The sequence below is a fragment of the Sturnus vulgaris genome, chromosome 1, assembly GCF_052056855.1.
Source record: "Sturnus vulgaris isolate bStuVul1 chromosome 1, bStuVul1.hap1, whole genome shotgun sequence".
NCBI lineage: Eukaryota > Metazoa > Chordata > Aves > Passeriformes > Sturnidae > Sturnus > Sturnus vulgaris.
In genome coordinates this window covers 59,847,039-59,871,908 of record NC_142243.1, presented here as the reverse complement: position 1 = coordinate 59,871,908, position 24,870 = coordinate 59,847,039, and the positions used below count along the sequence as shown (strand labels likewise).

General features: G+C 36.2%; 1 protein-coding gene across 4 annotated transcripts in view; it reads left to right on the top strand.

The window, feature by feature from the left end:
* Window positions 1–24,870, top strand: part of POU6F2 (POU class 6 homeobox 2) — a 324,363-nt gene that overhangs the window by 247,197 nt on the left and 52,296 nt on the right. For all 4 annotated transcript variants that reach the window (XM_088167824.1, XM_088167813.1, XM_088167808.1 and 1 more), the window contains exon 6: window positions 5,454–5,600. In XM_088167824.1, the coding sequence (XP_088023950.1) occupies window positions 5,454–5,600 (147 nt within the window). The remainder of the gene's footprint in view (window positions 1–5,453; window positions 5,601–24,870) is intronic.

The following is a 24,870-nucleotide window of genomic DNA, read 5'->3' as shown; positions in this document are numbered from 1 at the left end:
CTTTCCAGTGTCTTTTTTTAAACTCCTTCAGGGACCATGAGATTTTATGTAAGTTCAGGGAGCTATCAACTGATACTAGGTGTATATATATGTGTATTGAAAACAATTAGGAATATAAGCATAAACACTATGTAACGAATTTGTCAGAAGAGCTAATGGAGATTTTTTGGGAAACTTCTGTCTCAATTCCCTCATGTTTAGAAACCAAGCATATGGGTATCTAGGCTGGAATGCTCTGCTTCTATGTCATCAAGGTATTGAAAACACTTGAGTATTGCTGTTGTTGATATAGCTTCCAGTTACTGTCATGCTGTGGTGTGGTGGGTTAGCAACACTCACCCAGCCACTCACTCACTGCCTCAGTGGGAGAAAGCCCGTGGGGCAAGATGGACTGCTTACCAATCAGTGTGGAGGGCAAAACAGATTCAACTTGGTGATAATTAACTTTAGTACAGTGCCAATTAAGTGAGAAACAAAGTATTAAAAGAACTTTTCTCCTCTCTCTCCTGGACTTCACCCCTTCACTCCTGACTTCCCTACCCACTCTCAGTGGGGAACTAGAGTCAGTCCTTAATAGTTCCCCTCTCTTGCTCCTTTCTCTTCACAGTTTTCCCCTGCTTCTGCACGGGCACTCCACACATCACAGTGCTCATATGGATGAGATATGGATATCAGGAAATAACCATTTGCCTACTCTAGGTCCTAGGGTCTAGAACTACACTGAGGATACTTTCCCTGCTGTGGGACAACTCCTTCTCCTTTCTCTGTCCCTGCTGTTCCCTTTGTTTTGTTCACTCCAGTTTTTTTATCCTCCTCTGCTTCTGCTCCACTACCAAAACCTTTCCATCAACACCCAATACATGATAATGCTAGTCACTGTAACAAAGAAGGTATCAGAATATCCTCAGGAGCCTGTGCTCAGTATGAAACAGTCTTTTTCCTTAAGGCCCAGTGACTACCACCCAGTATCTGTCTCATGAGCCACTGAAAAAAAAGGGGAACAAATCCCACTATATTTTAACCTCATCAGTAATTCTCTCATCAGATAAACACAATAAAATTCAGATAGATTCTTGTCTAAAAAATCCTACAAAAGCACATACCATGCTGATAAAAATTTCATTTCTGTGAATAAAATTTTCAGTCATTGAGGGTAGAAAGGAAAAATGTCATGTGTTTCTGACTGAGCCATTGCTGAATTCTTCTCAACTGTTACAGATATTTGTTCTCCCTTGAAAAGCATTGGTTTAAGCAAATAATCTCAGCAGCTAATCTAGTAGTGTGATGCTCCCTACAGAAGAGTTTGTCAGAGAACATAAGAGACTGAGGATCTGTTGGTCCCTAATCAAATGTAATACTTTTCTACACTAATTCCATCTCTAGGAGATATCCAGAAATGTGATTTTTAACAGTCTTCCTGAAAAACACTAATACTATTTTATAAAATGAAGTTATGCCTGAAGTTACTCTGCAATATGTCCTTCATATTCTCCATTGCTGCATTCAGATAGCAGCATGTCTTTACTCAGCCTCCTCCACAAGTGCTTTGGAAAACCCACGGGATCTAAATAATGGCACTGCATTAAGTGACTTTACTTTGCAGGTTACATGCCCATTTTTTTCATGTGATCCTCTGGCATCCTGAAATGTCCTGATTCTTCACTAGTAAAACTGGTTTTTTCTTTGTATTTGTTGACTGAATGATATTGTGAGTAAAACTGGCTCTTTGATTTCCAGACCAGGAGACTGAAAGTTCAGTAGGACATGCTTTTATAAAGAAAAGTAAAATTAATGGATAGGTTATAAAATCTGATCTTGTATTCAAAAATAGACGAATGCTGGATCAGTTTCTCACAGCAAGTTCAAAGAAATACTAAGCTAGCTTTCAAAATAAAGAGGAAGATATTCCAAAATTATTATTATTATTGTTAAATTATTATTTTGGTATTATTCCAAAAGAAAAAAGTATTTGTGGCTCTCAGGAAAGCTGCTTGCAGCATTGACTCTAACACACTTTTCTTCAAACTGGTATTTTTGAAGACTGTGTCTTAACCATAGAAACTCTCACTTCTCATGGTACAGTTTTAGGATAATGTAAGTAGTGACTCTCTCATCCACCAGAATTTCTCAGATTAGTTGTATTTTTGTGAATTCAGTTTGCTGCTCTGGAAAGTCTTCTGCTTTTACTGAATTAAAGTAGACAATTTTCATATGCTTTACCTTTAAAAGTTCAGCTTTGGGAATTCAGAAAAATATACTAAACCTACTCAGTTATTGAAGATTGTTCCTCATAAAATTTTCCTTATATAATCATGTCATTAGTGGAGGCATCACTGAGAGGGCTGGCCTGTCACTTTAAACAAAGATTATTATTACCTACTATTATGGCTGTTGTTCTGAGGTGGAGAAGAGATTTGAGCACCAAATATCTCAGCTTTCCAAATTAAATCATTATTTAAATACAGAAACAAAATGAGAAGAGCCCTTTGTGGGATTTTTCACAGTACATTTCCAATATTTCCAACACGTATTCTTAGGGATCCAACCTTCACTGAGAAATTGCATAAACCTCTCAAGTTAGAGATCTTATTTTTTAAATAAAAGGAAGATTCAATGTGTTATCTTGGTGTCCAGACATAATGAAATGAGATGTATTTTTTCATCTCCAGTTTGCACACAATATAAAAGGGGTCAATTGAATAGAGCGTAACTTGCAGTCAACAGCTCCCCAGCGCACTCAAAGGAAAATGCATCCTCTCCTTTTTAATCAGACTTATGAATAGATAGGGGTGGTTTCATATGCACTTTGAAGTCTCCTACCCTGAGATCTGGCCTGTTCCCTGTATTTTTTCCTGGAACATGGTCCTATCCAGGGTACCTATGCATATCACAGCCTCTGCCATCATTTTTAATAAGTAGCTTATCTCTGTGATGCAACTAAAAGCAATCCTGAGTGTCTCCAGGGTTTGTTGTAATTAAATTTTATTGTTGTATTTGAAAATGTACATTTTTTGAAAACTGGTGCAACAAAAATGGAAAAGAGATTCTAGAAGGTGATAGTCTGATTTTCAGAAGGTTTTAACCCTTTGTTGCTTCCAGTTATTTATGCTTCCCAAGCAGCTTTACTTACACGCCTCTGAAGCCCTGAATATAGCAGCTAGTGTAGTTTATTAGCTGATGTTGGGTAACTGTCCAAAGATTATAATTTATACCTGCAGTCAGGTGCTGTAGGATCAGAGATTCAATAATTTGTGTGTTGCTAATAAGATTGTAGAAGGCCTTTTCTGAAAGACTTACACTCTTGCAGTTGCCCCTTTCTTCTCCAAGTAGTTACAGTTATGAGGGAATTTCAAGTCCCAATACTGCTGTGAAAAAAAAAACAGGATTTGCCAACTTCTGATTGGGACAATAAAGAAATGTCACTGATTTGAGCAGAAAACCAGCCAGTTTACTTATATTGTTCTCTGGAATTCCACTGCCATGCTCAGGCACCACCACCCAAACCACTGAAGAGTGCAACATGCCTTTGCACTCACACCTTTGTGCAGTCAGTGGAATTTCTTGCAGTCTGCATTCAGGGACTGAGCTTCACTTTGGTCATTGTACTGGTCTCAGTTCTCTTCACAGCTCAGCTCATCAGGACTGCTAATAAGCACGCATTGCAGTTTTCCCCTTTTGTGTTTTATTCCTACTTGATTTTCTTGCCATGGGGTGCTGTGAACAGCTTTTAGAGATTCATGTAACAATTTTTTCCAAATCAAAATACTTTCTCCAAACAATGTCATCTTTTCTGTCTGGCATTGCTACTAATCTTTATTTAGTTATTTACTTTACAATTTCTAGAGGGATTGGATGTGCTCAAGGCACCCCTTTAAGCAACACTTTATATCAAGGTTGCATTTATAAATACTTCATGAGAGGCTAATGAATGATTAATAGATGTTTTAATGTATGACCAATCAATTGTAGATTTTGCAATGTCCAACAGACAAGTAGGTTTCTTATAAGCATAGATTATAACCATATCTGACATCTTCTATTGATGGGCTTCTAAACGTCTATAACATACACACTACTCATATCTGTAACATGCTTAAAACAGCTACTAATCACTGATTAATTTTTTATAACCTATTTTGAATCAGAGCCTGTCTATGGAGTATATCCCTTACTGCTGCTTGTGACTCTCCATTTCTAAAAGATTGATAATTTACTCATCATCTAAGGTCTTAGAAGTCCTACTAATTTCATCTCAAACATAAAGCTTTCTTGAGTTAGCTCTAGCATTTTCATCTCAGTCTAGGAAAAAATGTCCCTTGACTGCTTTGTCCCTCAGACTTCTGGCTGATCTACCCTGCTAATGTGTATTTTACAAGTTCTGCTATAATGCAATGATTCTTACGAGGCAAAGCCACTATAAAATGTATTTTCAGCTTCTTGAACTCAGTTTGATTGCTCTCAAGACAGCTGTCCAAGTGATGATGGTTCCCGACATTTTTTTTTTAACTGTCATCCCTGTGTGCTTGGTTCAAAGTTTGCCTTTCTCAGAAAAGGATAAGAAAATAGAAACTTTACAATAATCCAGGGGAAAAGCCATGTCCAAGACAACTTTTGATTCTGACAGATGAACACACATTTTGTATGCTTGTGATAAGCACAGGAGTTGATAGGAGTGTTCCTCTGTGGGATTCCCCTCGTCTCCTAAGGTGAAAGCCATGACCGTGCTCTATGCTTTCTATGGAGCATTCAGGTAGAATTGACTAAAACAGGCAATACAAATTATTTCCTGAAAATTTATGAGTCCTGGAAACTAATCATTCACATTTGAGAAACAGCATGTTGCTTGGTATTGTATTTTGCTAATGAATTTTGAAATTTTAGTTGCTATCTACTGACCTCACTTGCAAGGTGATAAATTCTATTGTGATTTATCTATATATTAAGACCAATTACTTAATGATAAAATTGCAGATTTTTCTTGGCTTTGGGGTCACCAGTAGAAAAGTTTCTGTTCTGAATACACCCAAGTAAACATTCCACTCTCAGTCAAATCAACTGCTAATCTTTCACTCATTGCTCTTTACTGCAGTACTAAGCTGCTACACCTGTGGCATTAGTAATTGAACCTAAAGAAACATACCAAGCTTAACTCGATTTAAAAAAAAAAAAAAAGGGGGGGAGAGAGAACATAGGGTTTTAAAAGGGAATTTTATTCTTCAAAATCAACATGGAATTTCCTTTTCCTTTTTTGAAACTATTCATTTTCAAAGCCCCAGAAGTAAGAATCTCTTGGACTTGAGCTCTTGGAGCAGACATTTTTTTACAGACAATTAGGTGGGTAAAAAAACATTAAAATAACGTAAATGTTACTGTGCCTTCACTTTCATATTATCCAGTTAGCATTATACGTTTATCATGGGTCTTATCATGATATTTGATTTCTTTTTTTTCAGCTGGTTAATAATCCACTAGCAAGTCAAGCAGCAGCAGCTGCAGCAGCAGCAGCCATGGGCTCAATAGCAAACTCCCAGGCCTTTGGGAATGCCCTCTCCAGTCTTCAGGGGGTCACAGGCCAACTTGTCACTAATGCACAAGGACAGGTGAGTAGAAGATGGAGCAAACAGTGAATTCTGATGGCAGGCTGATCTGGGGACAAAAATGAGTTCCGCTTGTATGACAGCAATTTAGAAGTGCACATGTTGAAGATAAATAAATATTGATTTGCCAGACAAGGTAAGAAAAGGAAAGTCTGAGAAACAGGGGGAAGTTAGGCAGTCTTTAAGAGTGTTTTCAAGCTAGAAAAGGCTAGGGGTTTATTTTATTTTGCTTCAGCCCTTTAAAAATATCGCAGTAGTGCAGTACCACGGTATTTTAAAAGTCCAGCAACTCTGTGATTCTTAACAAACATACCATCTGTCTTCTTCCACTTAACTATGCCTCATAACACAAATCTTTACTGGAGTGGTACTGGGCTTCACTTTTTTGCATTTCTGTGGCATTTCTGTATTGCCTCATTTCTTAAAAGGCATTAAATGTTTCTAGTAAAGGAAAATAAATTGTTGTGAAGTATTGGGGATGGATTTATCTGAGTGGCTTACTCACTTGTTTATTAACTATGTTAAGCGATTTACAATGAATATGCCAGCCTGTAAATGCAAATTTGGTAAATTATTTTGGCTTAAAGAAAATTTTCCAAATAGGAACTTCAACACTGTTTAAGAATTAGTGTGTCTAAGAGAGAGATTGTGCATTACCTACATTACTACATTTTGGAGCTGTTTATTTGTTCAAAATATTTCAGTTTAAGTCTTAGTATGGTACAGAAAGATACACATCTGAATCCATATATATAAAAGTAATTCCTTTGATACAGCATATTTAAGTGGCTTTCAGGTTGTGACCACTTTCATTGCATTTATTAGAACTAAAATTAATGCAATGTCTTGTTTCTCTGCAACAAATCTGTCAATATAACTGGTAACTGAATAATTTGAATATCATTATTCTAAATTCTACAAAATGGGCACACAGTGATACCCACAGTATTTATGTGGATGAAAAATATTTATTGAAATTATGCAGCTTGGCTGATATGTGAATCTCAAGTTAAGTTTCTACTCTTACTCTTTACTAGTGGGGAGATAATAAAGGAAGAGCAGAAATTCCTGGTAATTTTCTAGGTAATTGGAACAAGAGTGAGGTTTTTTATTTTGGCCCATTAAAAAATAAAAGTTAACACTTTATAGGACCCTCCTGTTTGGTTTTTTTTAACAGGGCACATAAACAAAGATGCTTCCTGAGCTTCACTATCACCATCCAAGTCCCAGGAAAAAAAAATGCTGACCTTGTTATATTTACTGGGTGGGTGCAGAATTGTTCCATCACTACCCCGAGGGTTGAACGATGGAGCTTGTCAAAGTGAGGCCTTATCTAATGAATCATCTTATCGCAGGTGCACACCACACATATTAAAGGAGGATTGTATGAACAATGTGCCCTCTACAATAACCTTTCAATGTCTACTTTAACCCTTGTTTCAATCCCTTTTCATCAAAGGATCATTTTATGCAGCCAGCTTTAAATGGAGGCTCTCAAAAGCCTATTAAGATTTCTGGAGGGATGGGGTATTGGTTTGGGAGAAAAGTTGGTTATAATACCTATAACTCATAGTCAGATCAGCTCCAACCTAGAAGCCTGCTTGTTTCTATCTCCTCTGTGCTCCAGAAATGGTTCACAGTCACCACTCACATATGGGGCACTAGACACCAAAGTGTTCATTGTAAGAGCTGAAGTTATGAATGTGGACTAATTTTTAATAGCTTTTCCTTTATGTGTTCTCCACTGAAAACTTAATCTATGTGTGACCATTCATTGTATTCTTAAAAAAAATACTACTAAGAAGATATCACTGAATGAAAGTTTCACTCAGGCTGAGTGTTGTTTATTCCAGGTATAATCTAAAGTCCAGTAATTCCACAGGTTGCAGAGAAAGAGAAAGGAAAGGGAGAATCTTCCCAATTGTTGGAATAAAATTAAAGCATCTAGATATCTGCCTAGGTCTTTTAAATAAGGGTTGTCTTTCTATTACTTGCTTTTGCAAATGTTCCTTGGTTTATAATCAGTGCTGCAGGCCTTGCCACAATATAGATAAATATTGATAGCAAGTGTGTAATATAACACACAGTTTTATAATATTCAGCATGAACTCATATTACTTAGAGACCACTTCTCAGACTGCCCTAAAACAGGACTATTCAGCATAACTTATCTGCATTCCAAAAATTAAATTACATTCCCTTCAAATTAATAGAATTATAGCACCTAGCCAAGAGCTACAAGACATTGGGAGCATAAACAAAGAGTAATTTGAAATGCTCCATTTCTGAATAATCTGCTTGGAGTCACTAAAGAGCCAGATTTGCACCATATGTTAAGAATCTGCCCTTTGAAAATTGCCCCTTTCAAGGAATCACAAGCGTGATACCCAAAACTCACTCCTGAAAATATAAAGCTGGATGAGTTGCTAGAATGTTGGTACGTGCAATCTTTGTAATTACATGCTGTTTCTGTTACAGAAATTCAGGGCTTGTAAATGTCCATCTGTCTAGCTAAATATATGGTGATCAGTAATCCCTGGAGATATTAAGCTCTAGGTCAAATCCAAGATCCTATGGCAAATTTAAGGGAAATGATCCTTTAAATGACATATGGCATGGCCCTAATTCCCAATAGTCTGGGATTTCTTACAACTACAGTAACAAAATCATATATATTAACAATAATTTATATTAGAGATTCGTTATTTATTCAATTATTGAATTCACAGTTATGGCATATTTATTTATCTTTCTTCTTTTGCTTTGGATGGCAATATGAACTGTAATACTAGAGCTTCCCAAGACCAAGCCAAGAGATCTAATCCATTGAAACAATATGATTAGATCACTTGATTAATTTGATATAGTACAGGTAGAGGACTCTAAATCAAATTTTCATTTTCAGAGGCATATTATGAAGAGCTATTGGCCCATGTAATGCTGCTTACATTCTGTTTGCCCTCAGCACTTTCCAGGAAGTGTTTGCAGCACTGGGCTTTCATATCTTAAATTTAAAGGCCAGGGCAGCAGGTTTGCCAGATTGCACCCTGTCAGTGGATTTCAAAGAGAGACTGTCTACCTATTCAGCTTCAGCCTGCCCTTACAGTAGGACCCTGGTGCCATTGCTGCCCTTGGATTCTTCAGAGGTTTAATAACCCAATACATCTCTTTTTTATGCTGATTTTGCAAATGAAAGAAAAAATCAAGAGTTTTGTGTTGGTTTTACTATGTTTATTAAGTATGTGAAATGTGTGCTTTGGCTTTGTCATAATAATTGTAAGGAAATGAGTCACAGAAATATGAAAGCAAGGTTGATGAATATGTTTTCTTAATTATCATCAATTGCATTCATAAATGTCTCTTGACTTCATCAGGATCAAATACATTTTAACTGTGGGTACTGAGTAGGTTTAGTTTCTCTTTTGGGAAGATGGAAGTTGTCTAACAGGAGAAAAATGCCACTAAATTCATCAGTTGCAAAATAACATTTTACCATAAAAGAAAATAGTAGTATGATAAGAGTTGGCATTGTGAACTGCCTTATGGACAAAGAGGGCAATAGTCTGTTTCCTGGGAGATTAAAAGGAAAATCTAAGTATGTATGGTGTAATCGTATTGTCCACACTTTAATTGAACAGTGAATTAATTGGGATTGTTTCAGTGTAAATCTAAGAATGGCCCTGAAGGAACTCAGGCTTCATTGTGCCTATGCCTTGCTCTGTAGATATGAAAATCTTCTGTATAAAAAAAATCTTAAGCACGGGTCCACCCTGGTACTTAACAAAAAAATAACTAATTTTTGAGTGTTGTAGTCCACAAGTATCTCAGGAAGCTAAGTAGAGAGAGAGGCATTGTTGATCCAATTAGATAATAGGAGTACTTTGGTTCTCATTATTCTGATGAGAGGGTACACATTTGCTCTTTGAGCTTCTTGATGGTAAACGGTGCTAATGAGTCCTGATGGATTCCCTGCTCCTAACAAGGCTCTCAGCAGTGCGAGTGATTACAATGGAGATAGATTTGATGGGATGCGCTCCCTTTTGTAGTGTCTCAGCTGCTGACACTCTGCGACATAATCAGGTCACAGAGCCGGTCACAGCCATCAGCAAAAGCCATAGCTCTATTCCTCATTATTAAAGTGCATTATTCAGTTCCAGGCCTTCACAATACTGCCAAGGGCCTTTTTTTTCTTCCCCTTTTTTTGTTAAGCATCAGTTCTCAAATACAAGAGTTAATAAAATCATCAGCTAAAGAACTAGTAAATTAAAGAAATGGAAATAAAGTGCTCCCTTTCAAATTCATTCAAGGATCACAATTAAATAAGCAGGGAATTTCTCATCACCACACACTGTAGAGTACAATGTAATATGTCATGTGCAATAACAACAGGGATAGGATTTTAAAAAATAACATTGTCCTCATTGTGGACTGGCTTGGAAAGTGCTAAAGTATCTTTTATGGTAAAGGAAATTTCTGTCCCAACTATTATATGTCTTCATGTAAGTACTATTATTTTCACTGTTTTCTCTAAGTACCTTTTTTTCTGAAGTGAGAACAGTTATTTGCAAACTAAGTTTATGATTCTAAGCGGAGCAGCTGTCTTGTCTTAGCTTAAGTGGCCAAGGCCACAATCTGGAAAATATGCAATAGGCCACAGTACCTGGACCTCTTTGTTCCATAGATAAGGCCATTAACTTCTTTTAGGGGGTGAGGCAATTATAAAATGGTGTGGAAAAAGGTATTTGTAGCATTTTCTTTCTATTCTGATGATGTTCAGGTGGGGCTATCCCCATTCCAAAAGAAAATACTCTTTGAAAATCTAAGGCACATTTTAATGCAATTTAGTTAAACAGCTGAGAAAAAAAAAATAATGGAAAGCCTGAATTTCTTAGCTAGGTATTTAGTTAGTTATTAACTTTTTGTTTAAGTTTTTGTTTCAGTTAAATAGAAATAAGATATTCAAATACTGAAATGTATACCTTTACAGGGATTTAAACCATTTCTGTTAAATCCCTGCAGTATCTATTAAGTGACAATAGTATAATTTTATACATGGATATAACCACCAAAGGGACTAATACATTGGGTGGGGTATTTTCCTTGTTGTTCAAGGGGGGGTTTTTCTTGGCTTTTGGGTGGAGGGGGGAAGATTTTTTGGTTTTTTTTCTCTTGGTTTTGTTCAACTCCACAATTGTTCCTCCATTTTATTTCTGGTAGAGTATGCAATGATGAGCAAATGAGTATGTACACACAAAATTGCTTGAAAGACTTTCAGTTCTCTAGAACCATAGATGTAAGAACTTCTCAATATCCACAGTTTAAAGTTCAAAGTTAGTACTGTGGAATTAGCAGTCATCTCCAAGAAATGTGTAGAGACTGCCCTGTGACCTAGTGCTCTTGTCAACACTAGCCAAGAAAATTGGTGGCTATCACTAGGACAGCAAGTTGTGATTCCTCATACACTAAAAAGGAGGATGTTGATTGTTTGTTAAGGTTTTTTTGTTGTTGGTTGGGGTTTTTTATAATTCTTCCAGAAGTTCTAGGAGGCTCAAAGTCCTGTAATGTGTAAGAATCTTAGAGTCCTCCTGAATATGTGCAATTCATACTGCTCTTCAGGTGTTCAGCGTCCATTAGCCTTATCTCTTAACCTTCTTTTCTCTTTCTTGTTATCACTTCTGTATCCCTTTCAGCTATGAAGCTTTAATATATGGTAACCACTAATATTTTAGCCCTCACAATATCCAAACGTTCACAAAATTCTTAACAATAATTGTTAAGTACTGACTACTAACAATATCTTCCTAGGGCTAAAACCTACAGACATCTGACTTGGTGGTATCAGAATGGCATATATTACAGATATTCCATTAGAAGCCTAAGGAATTAAAAGAGACACATTTTGAGGGAGATGCTAGAGGGAGGGATAGTAACAGTCTAATAATACTAGTGTTAAAGAACTTTCCTTGGAAAACCCTTTTCCAGGAGAATCTGTCTTGGCAGACCTTCATATTATTTCTGCTGGGCAGAGTCTGGCTCTCGATTTTCCCCCTCAAAGTGTCACTGAGCTGAACACATGTGGTTTTGCCATTTGCAGGAAAAAAAGTGAAAAGAGAAAAGGTCAGTTGTAAGGGAAGATTTTTTTTCCCATTGGTTTCCCTCCCCATAGCTATACATGGAGCAGGGTGTTTGTTTAATTACCTCCCATGTGAATTTGAATCAAAAGACAAATAATTCTTTTAACATATTTTTGCTGACTGTGTCTTTATTTTGCTGTACTATTTCTCTAATATCAGTTGTATCCACAGTGGCATAAATGTAAAAATGTATGGACCAAGCTCTCCAGTCATGCAAATTGATAGTTTCATGAAGTGGAAATGGACTGAGGCAGAGTGAGTCTAACTTAAACCAGGAGCTGACTAGTCTTTTTTGTTTATTTTAGACAAAAGTGATCACTGAAAATTTGAAAGGATAATTGTGTAATGGAACTTCTATCAGGCTTGGAAATGACCCACATCTATCTAGAAGAGCCACTGAAATTTCTTTTATCTAACTTGCAACAAATCTTACTTTTGGTACTAAATTTCACACTTCAAATAGTAGCCCCTTGCCTGGATTTCTGCCTAAGGTACTGTGTCTTGGACATAGATCTTTTCAGAGGTGCCCAAGTCTTATTTTCAAAAGCAACTTTCATACCTGTAAAAGCCTGAGTTTCCTTCAATCAGAGTTACGAGTCGGAGTGCTTGAAGGCATGTCTATGCACTGTAACAGAGCATTGCAAGCAAATTGCCAGAGACAGTTCATTTATATGTGCATGTCTCAGTGCTGTACTAGCACAGATTGAAGAAGCCAAAACTCTCAGTAGTATGTTGCTATGGCTGGACTAATTAATTCTGCTTCTCAACAAGGTGACACAGGAGCTAGTTCATTAGTTATTAGCTCTGGGGTCTTGCTAACACACTGTATTATGTGGAGTAAATATACTTTGAAGAGACCCTTAAAAGCCTGAAGCATTTAGGCACTTTTGAAAATGTTACTATTCTACATTAATTATTTCAAGTCAGAAGTACTGGACACAACTGTCCTTTTGTCATTGCCTCCTTAATTACTTTTGCATGGAGCAGAAAACCAAACTTACTACTAGTTCAACCTTAATACCGTTTTCATGAAAGCTAACCAATAAAAAAAGAAGAACCTACCACTCCTATAATCTGTTCATCTTAGCATCATGAGGTGGTTATAAGCATGAAAAATTTTCATTGTTATCACCAGTGACATACATCACAGTCAATGAAATCTTTCTGCTCTACAGAGGTTCTTACACTCCTCTCCTTATCATCATATCTTATCACTTTCCAGTAAAGCATTAAGAAACATGACTAGTGATAGTCACAAATTGGTCTTCCTCTCAGCAGAAACTTGCAGAATAGTGCATTGCATGTTTGATAAGGGCATTTGGCTTTGTCTGTCTTTGTTATGAATTTTTTTTTGTTTGACTTTTAAAGTTTTGGTTTTGTTTAGGTTTTAAAATCTTTATGAAGGGATTTCTTAGAGATGCATATTGCTTATATTTGCATCAGAGAACGGCAGACAAGAAATGTATTAGCTTTTGCAGCAGAATGTGGTGAAGCCAAAGATAATAAACACAGGAATGTTCCTCAATTCCTGTTGGAATACATTCCAAGTCCTTGGCCTTCCCCTTAGAGCAAACTTTGCTGTGCACAGAGAAGGTTTGACTCTTGTTATCCTGGAAGACTGAATTTGGTAATTATAGATTTCATCCATGAGCTTTAGCTAGCCATTTAGATTCCTGGGAAGCAGACCACAGAAGAACTTGAAGGCTAAGATGGAAGTTTTCCTAAATACAGTGAAAACTCTTTAAGATGATGTAAGCAAAGCAGTGGACAGAGTTGATGCATGTAGATGGGATCAAGAAAAAGGCTTTTTATGTTACTGACATTTCCCAAACAGTGGAAGTGCTCAGGAATATTGCATCATTTCAGGAGTTGACAAAGGTGAGAAAAATTTGAGGCCACATCATTGTCTGAACAGAGATGATGGAAATCCTCCTGTATGAGACTTGCACCAGAGTGGAATCTAAGACTGTTCTTGATTTTAGACTTCTTCTTATGAGAGAATGTTATGCAGGGTGGATTATAGAGAGACTCTAGGAAAGCAGAGGCCATAGTGGACCAAATCTGAGAATCTGACTTATCTTTCTAATTGTGCCTCATCATTTCTGAAGAAACCTAGATGATAGCTCTTTGTTTAACTTGGTGTTTACTCTTATTTAGATTTTATCTAACTTATCCTGTATATAGTATATGCTTTATGCTTGCACCAGAATTTTACAATCTACTCAATTGGCATTGATAATCAGAATAAACTAATCCAAAATTGCTTGTTTGGGCAAAGGGGAAAAGAAGCCAGATCACTCTGCCAAAAGTGCAGTTTGATGCAAAATGCCAAATATTTTTGGTCCTTGATTCACTGATAGAGCACTCCTGGTGTTTTGTTGAGGTTTGGAATTTCTTAAAAGTTACATGTCTTCATGCATAAATTAAGGCCATTGTCTTTCTTATTGTGCTGTACTATTGACATTTGTATGTGTATGTCTCAGAGATACAGATGAGGAAAGATTTGGTATTCCCATGTTTGCTGTGCAATCAGTATTTTTTGAAATCTGAAATGATGAGGAGTCCAGATATTTTACCAATATCTTCTGAAGAATTTGAAAATGAAGAAATATGTCTTCCCCAAGTAGCGTTCAAATAATGAGGAGAATATTGCAGAAATACTTGATTGACCCATTTGGTAGTAAGCCAACCACTGAAATATATTCATGCAGCATTCATAGTAATAACCAGCCAGATGCAGACCCATAACTTCTCCATGCACATCCACAAGCTTCCAAACAGCACAATGAACTGGAATTGTCCTGTAAGAGGAAGTATTCTCTGTCTTCTTATTTGCATCTAGATTATTGCAAAGAATTGTATGCCTTCTTCTATGTGTTGATCTGTGAAGTTCAAGCAGAAAAAAAAAGTCACCTAACCATGCATGGACAGTGGTTCTATTTTTCCCAAAGTATATCTCAATTTATCGGGTTTTTTTTCATTCTGACAGTGGTAGGCTTCAGTGTGTATGTATGCAAATGGCCCAGATATCAAAAGCAAAAAAAAAAAAAAAGGACTTTGAAATATCTATGCCAAAGTATTAAATATATATGATTTTTAAAGTACCTTTTTCACTTAAACTTAGTCCTTTGCACATTAATTAAATATTATCTCTAGGATAAGTATCTCTCATAGAAGACTAATGTATTATTGTCACATAATAATGGAAGAGAATGACAGAATCTTTTTCCTTAAGCGCAAAGAAGGATTTATTAATATAAAGAAAACACTCATAGCCCTTGAGCAATTCTGTTTCTGCTTCATAGAGAACCTTTGCTAGACTCTCCTCATGCCTAGCTTCATGCTAGAGATACAAGGAAGCAATACATATATCCTGCCAGTTTAAAAATCAATCCTCTTTTCAGGGGATAATTTAATATCAAGACATGATGTACCCAATATCCAAATATACATTCATTTTCATGTTGACACATCAAATGCTCTGACATAGCCAAGTTTCAAAATAAATGGTTTGTTTTAGAGGTTGGATATGTCATATTAGCATTCACCCAGCAGATAGAGAGATAGATCAGAGAGTGATCAGGACATCAGGGAGACAGTTTAGAGAGAGATGAGAGAGGCCAGGTACACCTTGTAATGTTAAAAAAAGCTAGCTAGCTAGCAAGAAAGAAATTGTATAAATAGGTCACTGCAGCCCAGCTGAAAAGAAGTTTAATTTAAACTTGTTAGTCATCATCTCCAGAGGCCTAATCCACTCCCTTTTTTCAGGGCTGTTCATTTAGCTATGTCTTACTTGATAGGACAAATAGACAAACTCAAAGAAAAAACATTATATCAGACTCAGGCAGTGGACCAGCTTGAAGGAGGAATCAGCACCACTTGCCATGCTAAAATTTCCTTCTTCCCAATTCTTCTTATTAGCCTTAATTTGTTCTCATTTGTTCTGGTTTTGCTCTTCTGGTTTCTTCCATAAGTAGAAGCATAAACCCATGTGGAAACAAGAGTATGGATGAGAGGTGTCTGGTGCCAATGTCAGTGACATATCCTCAGACACTCCAAGGTATTCAGTTTCTATTCTGCTTTCCCCCTGTCTCTACCATTTTCTTTTCCTGACAATATTTTTTGTCTTACTGTGCATCTGGGATTCAGTTAGTTAAACATACGTCTTCAGTCCCATTTCAGACATGGCACAGTACTTTAGGCATCTCATGGCCAATCCTGAAAAATGTTCTTCCCTCTCTGTCTTATTGCCGTATTCTGACAAAATTCTAAAACATTTCAAATAGAGCAGATATTGACATTCTTTTCAACTGAATTGATTCCCACTTATGTGAACACATGTATGTGTGTGTGTATACACATACCCAGGTGAATGCATGCTTACCTGGAAATTTGTGCTCCTCTCCTCAGAGGAGATACAAGTACTCATAGGGAAATGAGATTATAAATATTTTAACTGCCTCTTGAGCCATGCTCCTTTCTTTGGGGTAATTTGATTCTTTATTCTGGTGACAAATGAAAATAAACTAAACCTTCTCATCTTGACATGGAAGATGATGTGCTGCTCTGTTTTACCTCAGATCTCTCAAGTGTAATTTTAGATGTGTGTAATCACGACTGTACACAGACCATGATTGTCTGCATTCTAATAATTTAATCTCCATATTAATATATGAGGAATAAAACTAGGCCTGTAATTCTCTGGAGGTTCGATTTCCCACAAAAAATGTAAGTACTATTGAATGACTGTAAAGTGAGAGTTAAAAGATATTGGATATTAACACTACCCTTTCACTACTAGCAGGTACTATGTAGACTGGTACTATTGATAGTATTGGTAGCAGAGATCAGAGTGTAGTAATTAGAAGTTCAAGAAAATTGAGGTTTGTTAGTAGAATTGCAGGGAAAATATTTCCCAACATTTGCCCACAGGATGGCGTGATCTGCATGTTTCCTGACATCTATCATGTTGATGACCATCACCTCCACATGCCCCTCCAAAATGCTGGGAGCGGCTTCCATTTTTAGGTATTTAAATCACATCTTTTGGGATCTGCACTATAGATCTCTTCATTTTAATTGAACAGATACTGATGTATGGGTCTCGTATTTACAATTTCTTAAAATTATTATTAGCAACTACCGTGCACCACTCTATATGTTTAGATCTGTATGTTTCTCTCCCGGCTGGTCTATTTCTACCCAGGAAAAGGTGTCTCATTTCTCTGATGCACCCAAATGTCCCAGCTGCCACATCTATTGTTAAGGTACAGACAGTCACCTATCTTTGATGGCAAGTAGAAACATGAATTTGGAAATAGCTGTTGTTTATGTTCATTGTTGAAACATACTCCTTTAGCTAAAGCAGAAAGCTTAAGAACCAATGTCCACAAAGTTTAAATAAGATTAGCATGTAATTGATATTAGCAAAAAGCACCACATTCTTCTCTACCATATCTGAGAATTTTGTCACAACAGCCAAGACAAAAATCTGCCCAGAGACTGAGATTAAATATTTAATGACTGCTTAGAAAAAACGAGATTTTTAATTTAAATTTTTGTTCACAAAGGTCCAGAGAGAGCAAAACTAACTGATTCTCAGTTCACCAGATAGAGAAAGGCATAGGGAGCTCTGATTCTTATCTGTGAAGTCTAAGAACTGATTGAATATGTTCTGAAATTGCAATCACAAACTATGTTTTTGTAAGAGTATAAGAGGGGTCTTGGAAATTAGTACAAAACAATATCTTGACAAGCTTTTTGCTCAGGGTAGTTATTTAAAAATCTTAATATTGGACTAGTGACCTAAAAATACTGTTAGTAGTATACAGAAGCATTTTCCTGTTCAGATAGGTTCATGCTTCTGTATATAAAATGATGGATAATTAGAGCTTTGCTTACATGGAAGTCCTTAACCAACGATGTATTACACCCTGTATTTTGAAAACAAAATATCACAAGTAAATATGCTACAAAAAAAGACTTCTTTTCTGAATACAAATAAAAATGCATATGTTAAATATTAATAAGTCAAGCTCAAATTCTCCTAGCCTGATCCATAAATGGAAAGGGCCCCTTCTAAGGAGCACTTAATGCAGCAAGTTGTACCCTTGGCTCCCTCTTGCCTTTTATTTCTCCTTAAAATCATATGCAGTGAAAAGAGGGAAAAAACATGAATGATGCATTCCTGATTCACTAAATCACTGTGGTCTCTGGCAAGAGCTCAAATGTAAAAATGTTTAAATCGGCCTCATACTACCAAACAAATGATGCAAAAGGAGACCTCAAAGAACACAGAGTGAGGGGAGATAAATGAGTACCATGTCAAGAAAGCAATTTCTCACTGAGTTTGCACAGAATGGAAATTTTACTTCCAAGAGATGGTTAGGGAATCTTTCTAATAAATCTTCAGTCCACAGTCATCGCTGTGTCTTTTTTTTAAACTTACTTTTTAAGAGCTGTGTAAGTTATACCCTCCCCAGTGAAATGTGTCAAGATATTACCAGTCAAGTTGAAGGAATTTAAGTGAATCATCTCTATCTCTGTGTTTATATTTGTAATAGACAAGGATGGTCAAACAGATTTCATTTTGTGCATGTGTTGAACATCTTTTCAACCAGTGAGGTCTTTCTAAAGCCTTGTCTTATTTTAATAGTAAATCATAAAAGAAAAAATAAAGAAAAGTTGAGTCTTATTACTGGAAAAAGGCTTTATAATTTTTTATTTTAATTTTAGATATATTTAAAACATTATTTTACCTTCCTTTTATGTACACCTGAGATTCAGATGGTCAGTAAATGGCAACTTGCTTTCCAAATGACCTAGAGAGTGTAGGTAAATTTTAGAGTTGAGTGCTCGGCAGAGTCTTACATCTCTCTAGACTCCTAATTTGAATTCCTTTTCCCTAATTTTAACCACATGAAAGGCAACTTAGGCTGCATCCAATCTAAGCAAATTGTTTAGTGTTTTTTGTCATCACTGAAACAAATAGACACTCTCAAAAAATAAAACATAGGACCAATCTAAGGCAGGCAATTTAAGCTTCGATGAATTATCTTGCAGGGATTTTTCACTCTCTACAATGAATAGAGTCTTGAATGGCAGTCTACTGGATTTTTGTTGCTGGATGTCTAACATTACATCAATTCCATGCTTACAATATCACACAGTAGTTATTTTTAATGATACTTGGGTAATTTTGGTAATGTTATCCTTAGCTCCACCATTGCTGTCACAGTAGTTTTAATTCAGATACTGGAAGCAGCTGAGGATGCAGAACTTAGTACTGGCTGACCTGTCTTATTTTTTGAATGACTCTAGAGGAATTCTTCAGGGTTTTTGTGTGTTTAGTGTTCCTGTTTTGATTGCCTGCATCTTTGTGTTTCCCAAATAAACAGAGACCAAGGTAATGGTATCTATCTGAATTATGTAAAGTGTACTTAACTTTACTGATACTTCAACTAAGTGATGGTTTGCAATGAGAAGGGGAGGATCTTTCTGTTGAGACTTTTCTTTCAAGTAAGATCAAGTATTCCATCTGCAGGATGATGTTATTTAAAAATCAGTTGTGCATAAATGAAGACTTTGCATCTCTGAGATTCTCCTGGTTTAAAAAAATTCTTTGAATCTGTAGAAGGGGGAAAGATGTCTCTCCTTTTGACAGATTGCATTTACATTTCTCTGGCCATTTACCCTGCTGTTTTGGTTAGAACAGAAAAAGGAAACACTGAATCTTCAGATCATAGACAACATAAACGCATTTCCAGCACAGCTCCAAACATCAGATGTCACAAGTGCCGTGAAAGAGTCTTATCATGCAAGAATTTCTGTCCTAAAAAGTAATCTAAACTACACCATCACAATTATTGCCGGTTTTACCAAATATTTGTTTTACTCCTAGATATTATGTATGCTTAGAAGGGGAGGCATATCTTTTAATTTGATTTCCAATGTTCCGCATTTGTTTGGAAATGCAACTTGAATGTTGTTCATGGAGTTCTCCTGATTTGTTACCATCAAAGAGTGTTCCTTATTCTATATTGTGGTCATTACTACCAAAGAAACCCCATAAGAAACAAGTGTCCTTTCTACCCAGGGCTTGACCCACTGCACTTCGACATCTCTGTTAGGACTTGCTCTGAGACTATGGGATATAAAATAAGTTTTTCTCTACAGTGTCAATTTAGTAGCAACTCAGAGAAAGAAGTTTCCACCTCTCCAGCCACTGTTTTGCAAGACAGCATCTTGTCAATTAACTCTCCTAATTGGTTTCTGTTTCTTCTCTAACTATGACCTTTTGGCCTTGCCTGCTGCACAGAACTGTTTATTCAAAGCTCTGGGTTTATACGAAATTTCTATCAAAATCATCCCCTTGGAAGAGAAGATATGTGATAAGGAGTTTCAATACTTGTGCTTGTTATTTTTCTTTGTTATCTCTTGTGGCTCACAGTAGAACCTGAATCATCATAAAGTTATGCACCATAAGTTGTGTTTTGTACGATCAAATTCTTTAAAAGAAGAGGAAAAAAAAGACCACTCTCTACCTGACTGTATCTTTAAAAAAAAAAAAAGGAAAACGAACAAACAAACAAAAACCCCAACAACCCCAAACCCGTGGTTATCATGGGTAAGAACAAACTGTTCATCTCTTAAAAAAAAAAAAAAAAGTGGTGCAAATTTTTAGGTATAAACTCATCAACATAATTCTAAAGCATTATGGTCTTTGTTGTGAGGATGAGAAATCCTGTGGTCTGCCCCTAAAGAACATTAAAAAAACATTACTGACAGGAAATTGAAAAAGTAATATATGTCTGAATGAATATGACAACTTTTTTCTGATAGAGCAGATAGATAAATGTCACATACAAGTTTCAAAATACATTTAATTTTGCCACCACAATGGATATTCTCTTCATAAAATATATATGAATAAGGTTTGAATCATAAAACTTGACTGTGATAAACAAATGCATATTTGATAACTTTCTTCTTTCTTGCTTTCTTACTTTTTTTTTTTTTTGAGATGCTAATTCCTTTTTTGAGGTTATTTGTTGTTTACACATCTTTACATTTTCATTTCTGAATGAATCAGCCTAGTTGACAAATCTTGTGTGCATTTAGCCTGGATAAACTTTTTTTTAAGCTGAGAAATGGATTTTGGGTTTGGGATTTTTTTGTTTCATTTAGGCGGGGCAGAGTGATGGGATTTGTTTGTTTGGGTTTTTTTGATGTAGAGTAGGGTTTTTTTTTTTGTTTTGGTTGCTTTTTGTTGTTATTGTGGTTTGGTTTGGTTTGGTTTGGTTTGGTTTGGTTTGGTTTGGTTTGGTTTTTTTGCAAGGTGATGGCAGGCAGGGAGGGGGAAATGAGGGAAGAAGGAGAAGCTAGTAATGCACCAACTAACCTATCATCACAGAATCAGACAATATGCTGAGTTGGACAGGACCCACAAATATTATTGTTTCAAGGGCAGTTAATATATTCAGTTCTGTCTCAGAAATGAGCACAATTAAAATATTCCATATATGAATTATACTATGGCATTTTCACTTCACTTATCTCTTCATTCTTCTGCTGTGATTCCCATATGCCAGAAAATCTTCTCCACTATTGCTCCAAGATTAAACAAGAAGTGCTTTTGGAGTTTTCATATTACTGAGACTGAGTTAGTTTTTAAAAGATTTATTACAAGAACGTTTGTAACTTCAATATGCATTTTGACAGTGTTTAAAACTAAGTTTCATTTTGCTGTTGCTTCTTTCTCTCGTTCACATCTGCTTTGTTCTCACAGAAGATTCCACCATTTTTTGTTCTATTTAATATCTTGCTCTTTGGATTGTTAACAGAGTGGCTGCTTAAATTAAGGTAAAGCCTGAATGAAGAAAGCAACATCTGATGATACTTACACTTTCATATGTGAAACATATCTGTGGTTAGATTCTCTGGTTCTTTAAAACACTGAATATAGTACATCACTCCATGAAGAACCTTCTTGTTTCCTTTCAATCTTTTCTGCATTAAGGCATTATATACCAGGAGGGAGAGGTTGAATTAGGCTGGTGGACTTGGCAGTGTTAGGTTTATGGCTGGATTTGATGATCTCAAAGGTCTTTTCCATCCAGCATGATCCTGTGACTTTAAGCTTTGGCAAAGCTGAGTTGTGCAAGTGCTCTGAGTGATCCTGTGGAGGAACAGCTGAGGTTCCTACAAAAGAGCTGTAGCTGTCACTGTGAATGATGTCTTCTGAACTTGCTAAGGATCTCTTTTTTCAGTGCAAGTCATTGAGGTCCCCTGACACCCCAGCTGCCACAGCTGCAAGAGTAATGTGGAAAACAATAGATCTAGGGAAACATTTAAAGTAAAGTGTAAGCATAAGGGGCAGTTCTAGACTATAACTGCATTTTTCCCTCAGCTTTTGGCATTTCAGTATTGATGAAGTTAAAGTAGCACCCGCTTCGTTCTTCTTTCAGGAACCTGTGATGCAGTAAAAATTATCAGAAAGTGCAGCAGTAGCATCCCACCTGAAATTCTTGATAAAGTGCATTGCAGTCTTCAGTCATCTTAGCTAAGGAAACGTGAGATTATTATGTAATATAATAATTTAATTATTTGATGACAATTAGGATTGTTGTTATTTATTGTCTATGCCACCCCCTTAATCATGAATGGAATACATAATCACACTGGAACACTGTGCTAAGGTCTAACATACAAAAAAAACCAATGGCCTGCCAAAATTACTGAAAATAAAAGTTTAAGACACATGACAACTACACCGATGGAGAAGGGATTCTGGAAACAACTGATTTTCTATTCTAACCCTTCCCTTTCTCTAGAGTAAAAAAAAATAAAGGAACCCCTCACCTTTGGTGCCCTGTAGACCACAGTTGAAAAGGAAATCCATTTAGGACTGCTACAGAGACAACATGCAAAAATAGAAAATTGTCTGTGATCTACCTTCCACAGAACAGGCCTTGGGGATATGGGCTCTGCTGACAGCAGAAGGGAAATATATAGTAGCTTGAATTCATATAAAAATACATAAATAAATTTAAATTTGTCTGTATTAGGAACATGTTGCTTCCACACAGTACCAGAGTAGCTGCTGAAGATGGGATTACCTCAGGGCTGCCTCTACTTTTAATATGAAAATAATTTAACTCTTCTTTTAGCAGACCTATGGACCAGGCCTGAATGAAACTCGTAATTAAGCTGCATGTTCTCCTCACAGGTTCAGAAACACAGTCTCTTGCTATGTCTTCCCAAAATTTGAGAATCATTTAGTTAGATTTTTCTGTAATTTTAAAGTATTTGTTTCAGTAGGAACATCTTGAATGTACAAAAATTAATTGGTAGCCCTAAGAAAGGATCAAATGGCCAGTGGAAAGGGAGGAATGACTGAATGCTGGATACTCATCTCCAGACCCACAGGCAGCTACCCTCCTGAGTTCAATGCCATTGCATCAGAATGTTTTCTTCTGAGAGAGACATTAAAACTAGTCATTTGTGGTAGATACTAAGTATCTGTATTACAGAATTTACGACTGTAATTCCAATGGAGTGGTGTTCAAAGTGGACAAATTTAAACCAAGCTGTAAGATGTGAGTAGAGCACCTTTTTTTCCCTTCCTTCTCTCAGGTCAGGTGAAATACATTAATTATGCATTTGATAATATGTGATAATGTAGTGGCTATGCTTTCAAACACTGAAGCACATGTTCCCACTGCTAATATTCAAGAAACCCAGATGAGTGTATTTTCATTTTCAACATAAAAATACTCTGCTTTTTTGGATATCTTTTCTTCATGACCCTTAGGTAGCCTTACAAAAATTTCTTAAGATTCATAGGAGTACAGGCTGGGAGGTAAATAAATTTATATGAACATAGTACAGGTGATTGAATGGAGGCCTGAAATTTAACTTTTCAAAGGTGAACTGATTGGCAGAGCAGTGTGCTGAACCAGGGGCCAGAACAAATTTTGCAAGGTAAGAAGGACTAAGGCCTTATATTAGGTTGGTAAATTTTCATTGGTACTAAAAAGACCAATCAATTCTGATGAATGCAGGACAAAAAGAAATTATATTTGATCTCAGGAATGATTTTTATTCCTAGATATTCAGGTCTAGAAACTTGGAGCCATAACTATTTTCCATTCAAGAATTTACATGCAATCTATCTAAGTTTTCCAACCTTCTTTCAATGAAATTAATTTTTTCTCCTTGTCTTCAACTCCCACAAAATCGTGGTGCATTATAGCAAAATTCCTCTTTATAGATTGGAATACTGGTTTCCACAGTGATATCCACTGCAGTAGAGAGATCATCCAGGATGGTTTGTTCCATCATAGTCATGCTGTGATAAGCACTGTGTCTTGTTCTCAGTAGTCAGAAAGTTTCTTGTGGAAGAAATGCATGTCCTGCAAAACTGAAAAGTGTTTCAGCAATACATTTGTGTACTCCTTCACAGTTACTCATCTCAGCCTTGCCCTGAGCTTTCATGCACTCTCACAATAAAAGTTACAACTCATAATTAATGAGATCAACATATTTTATAAATATATTTTATTTAGCCAAAGTCTAAATGATCTAAAGGTGTAGAGACTTTACCTAAGTAAGGCACGACTTTGTATTTAGACAAATGTCACCTGGTACAGGTGCTATGTTGAAATTATGGATTGAGAGACAACTACCATATCATCCACAGCCATGGCACCTGTGCAGCAAGCTCATGATTTATAACAGTATTTGGAGAAATGTGATTGTCTAACAGCAATGCTGAGTATCACTGCTATTGATTGATTTCGATATATATTAACCTTCTTGCAATTAATTTTGGCTAAATCTGAAGTGATTGAATGAATCAGCATGCACAATTAAGGTAACCTTTAAGAATTACAGACTGAGAAATCTGGTGATCTCTGATAAATATTTTATATAGTGTAGGTAATTTGATAGTCAGAAGATGTGAGAGGATTATTCGAGAATATATTGATGGCCCAGAAATTCTTTGACCTGTAATCTAATTAAAGAACTCTGGTCCTAAAGATTACATCTGAAGATTATTTGATGGTTAGTAATTTCAGTCCAGTTTCTCATGAAGTACCTAAGAAAACATCCATTGGTATTCTAAACAGACAAGTCAA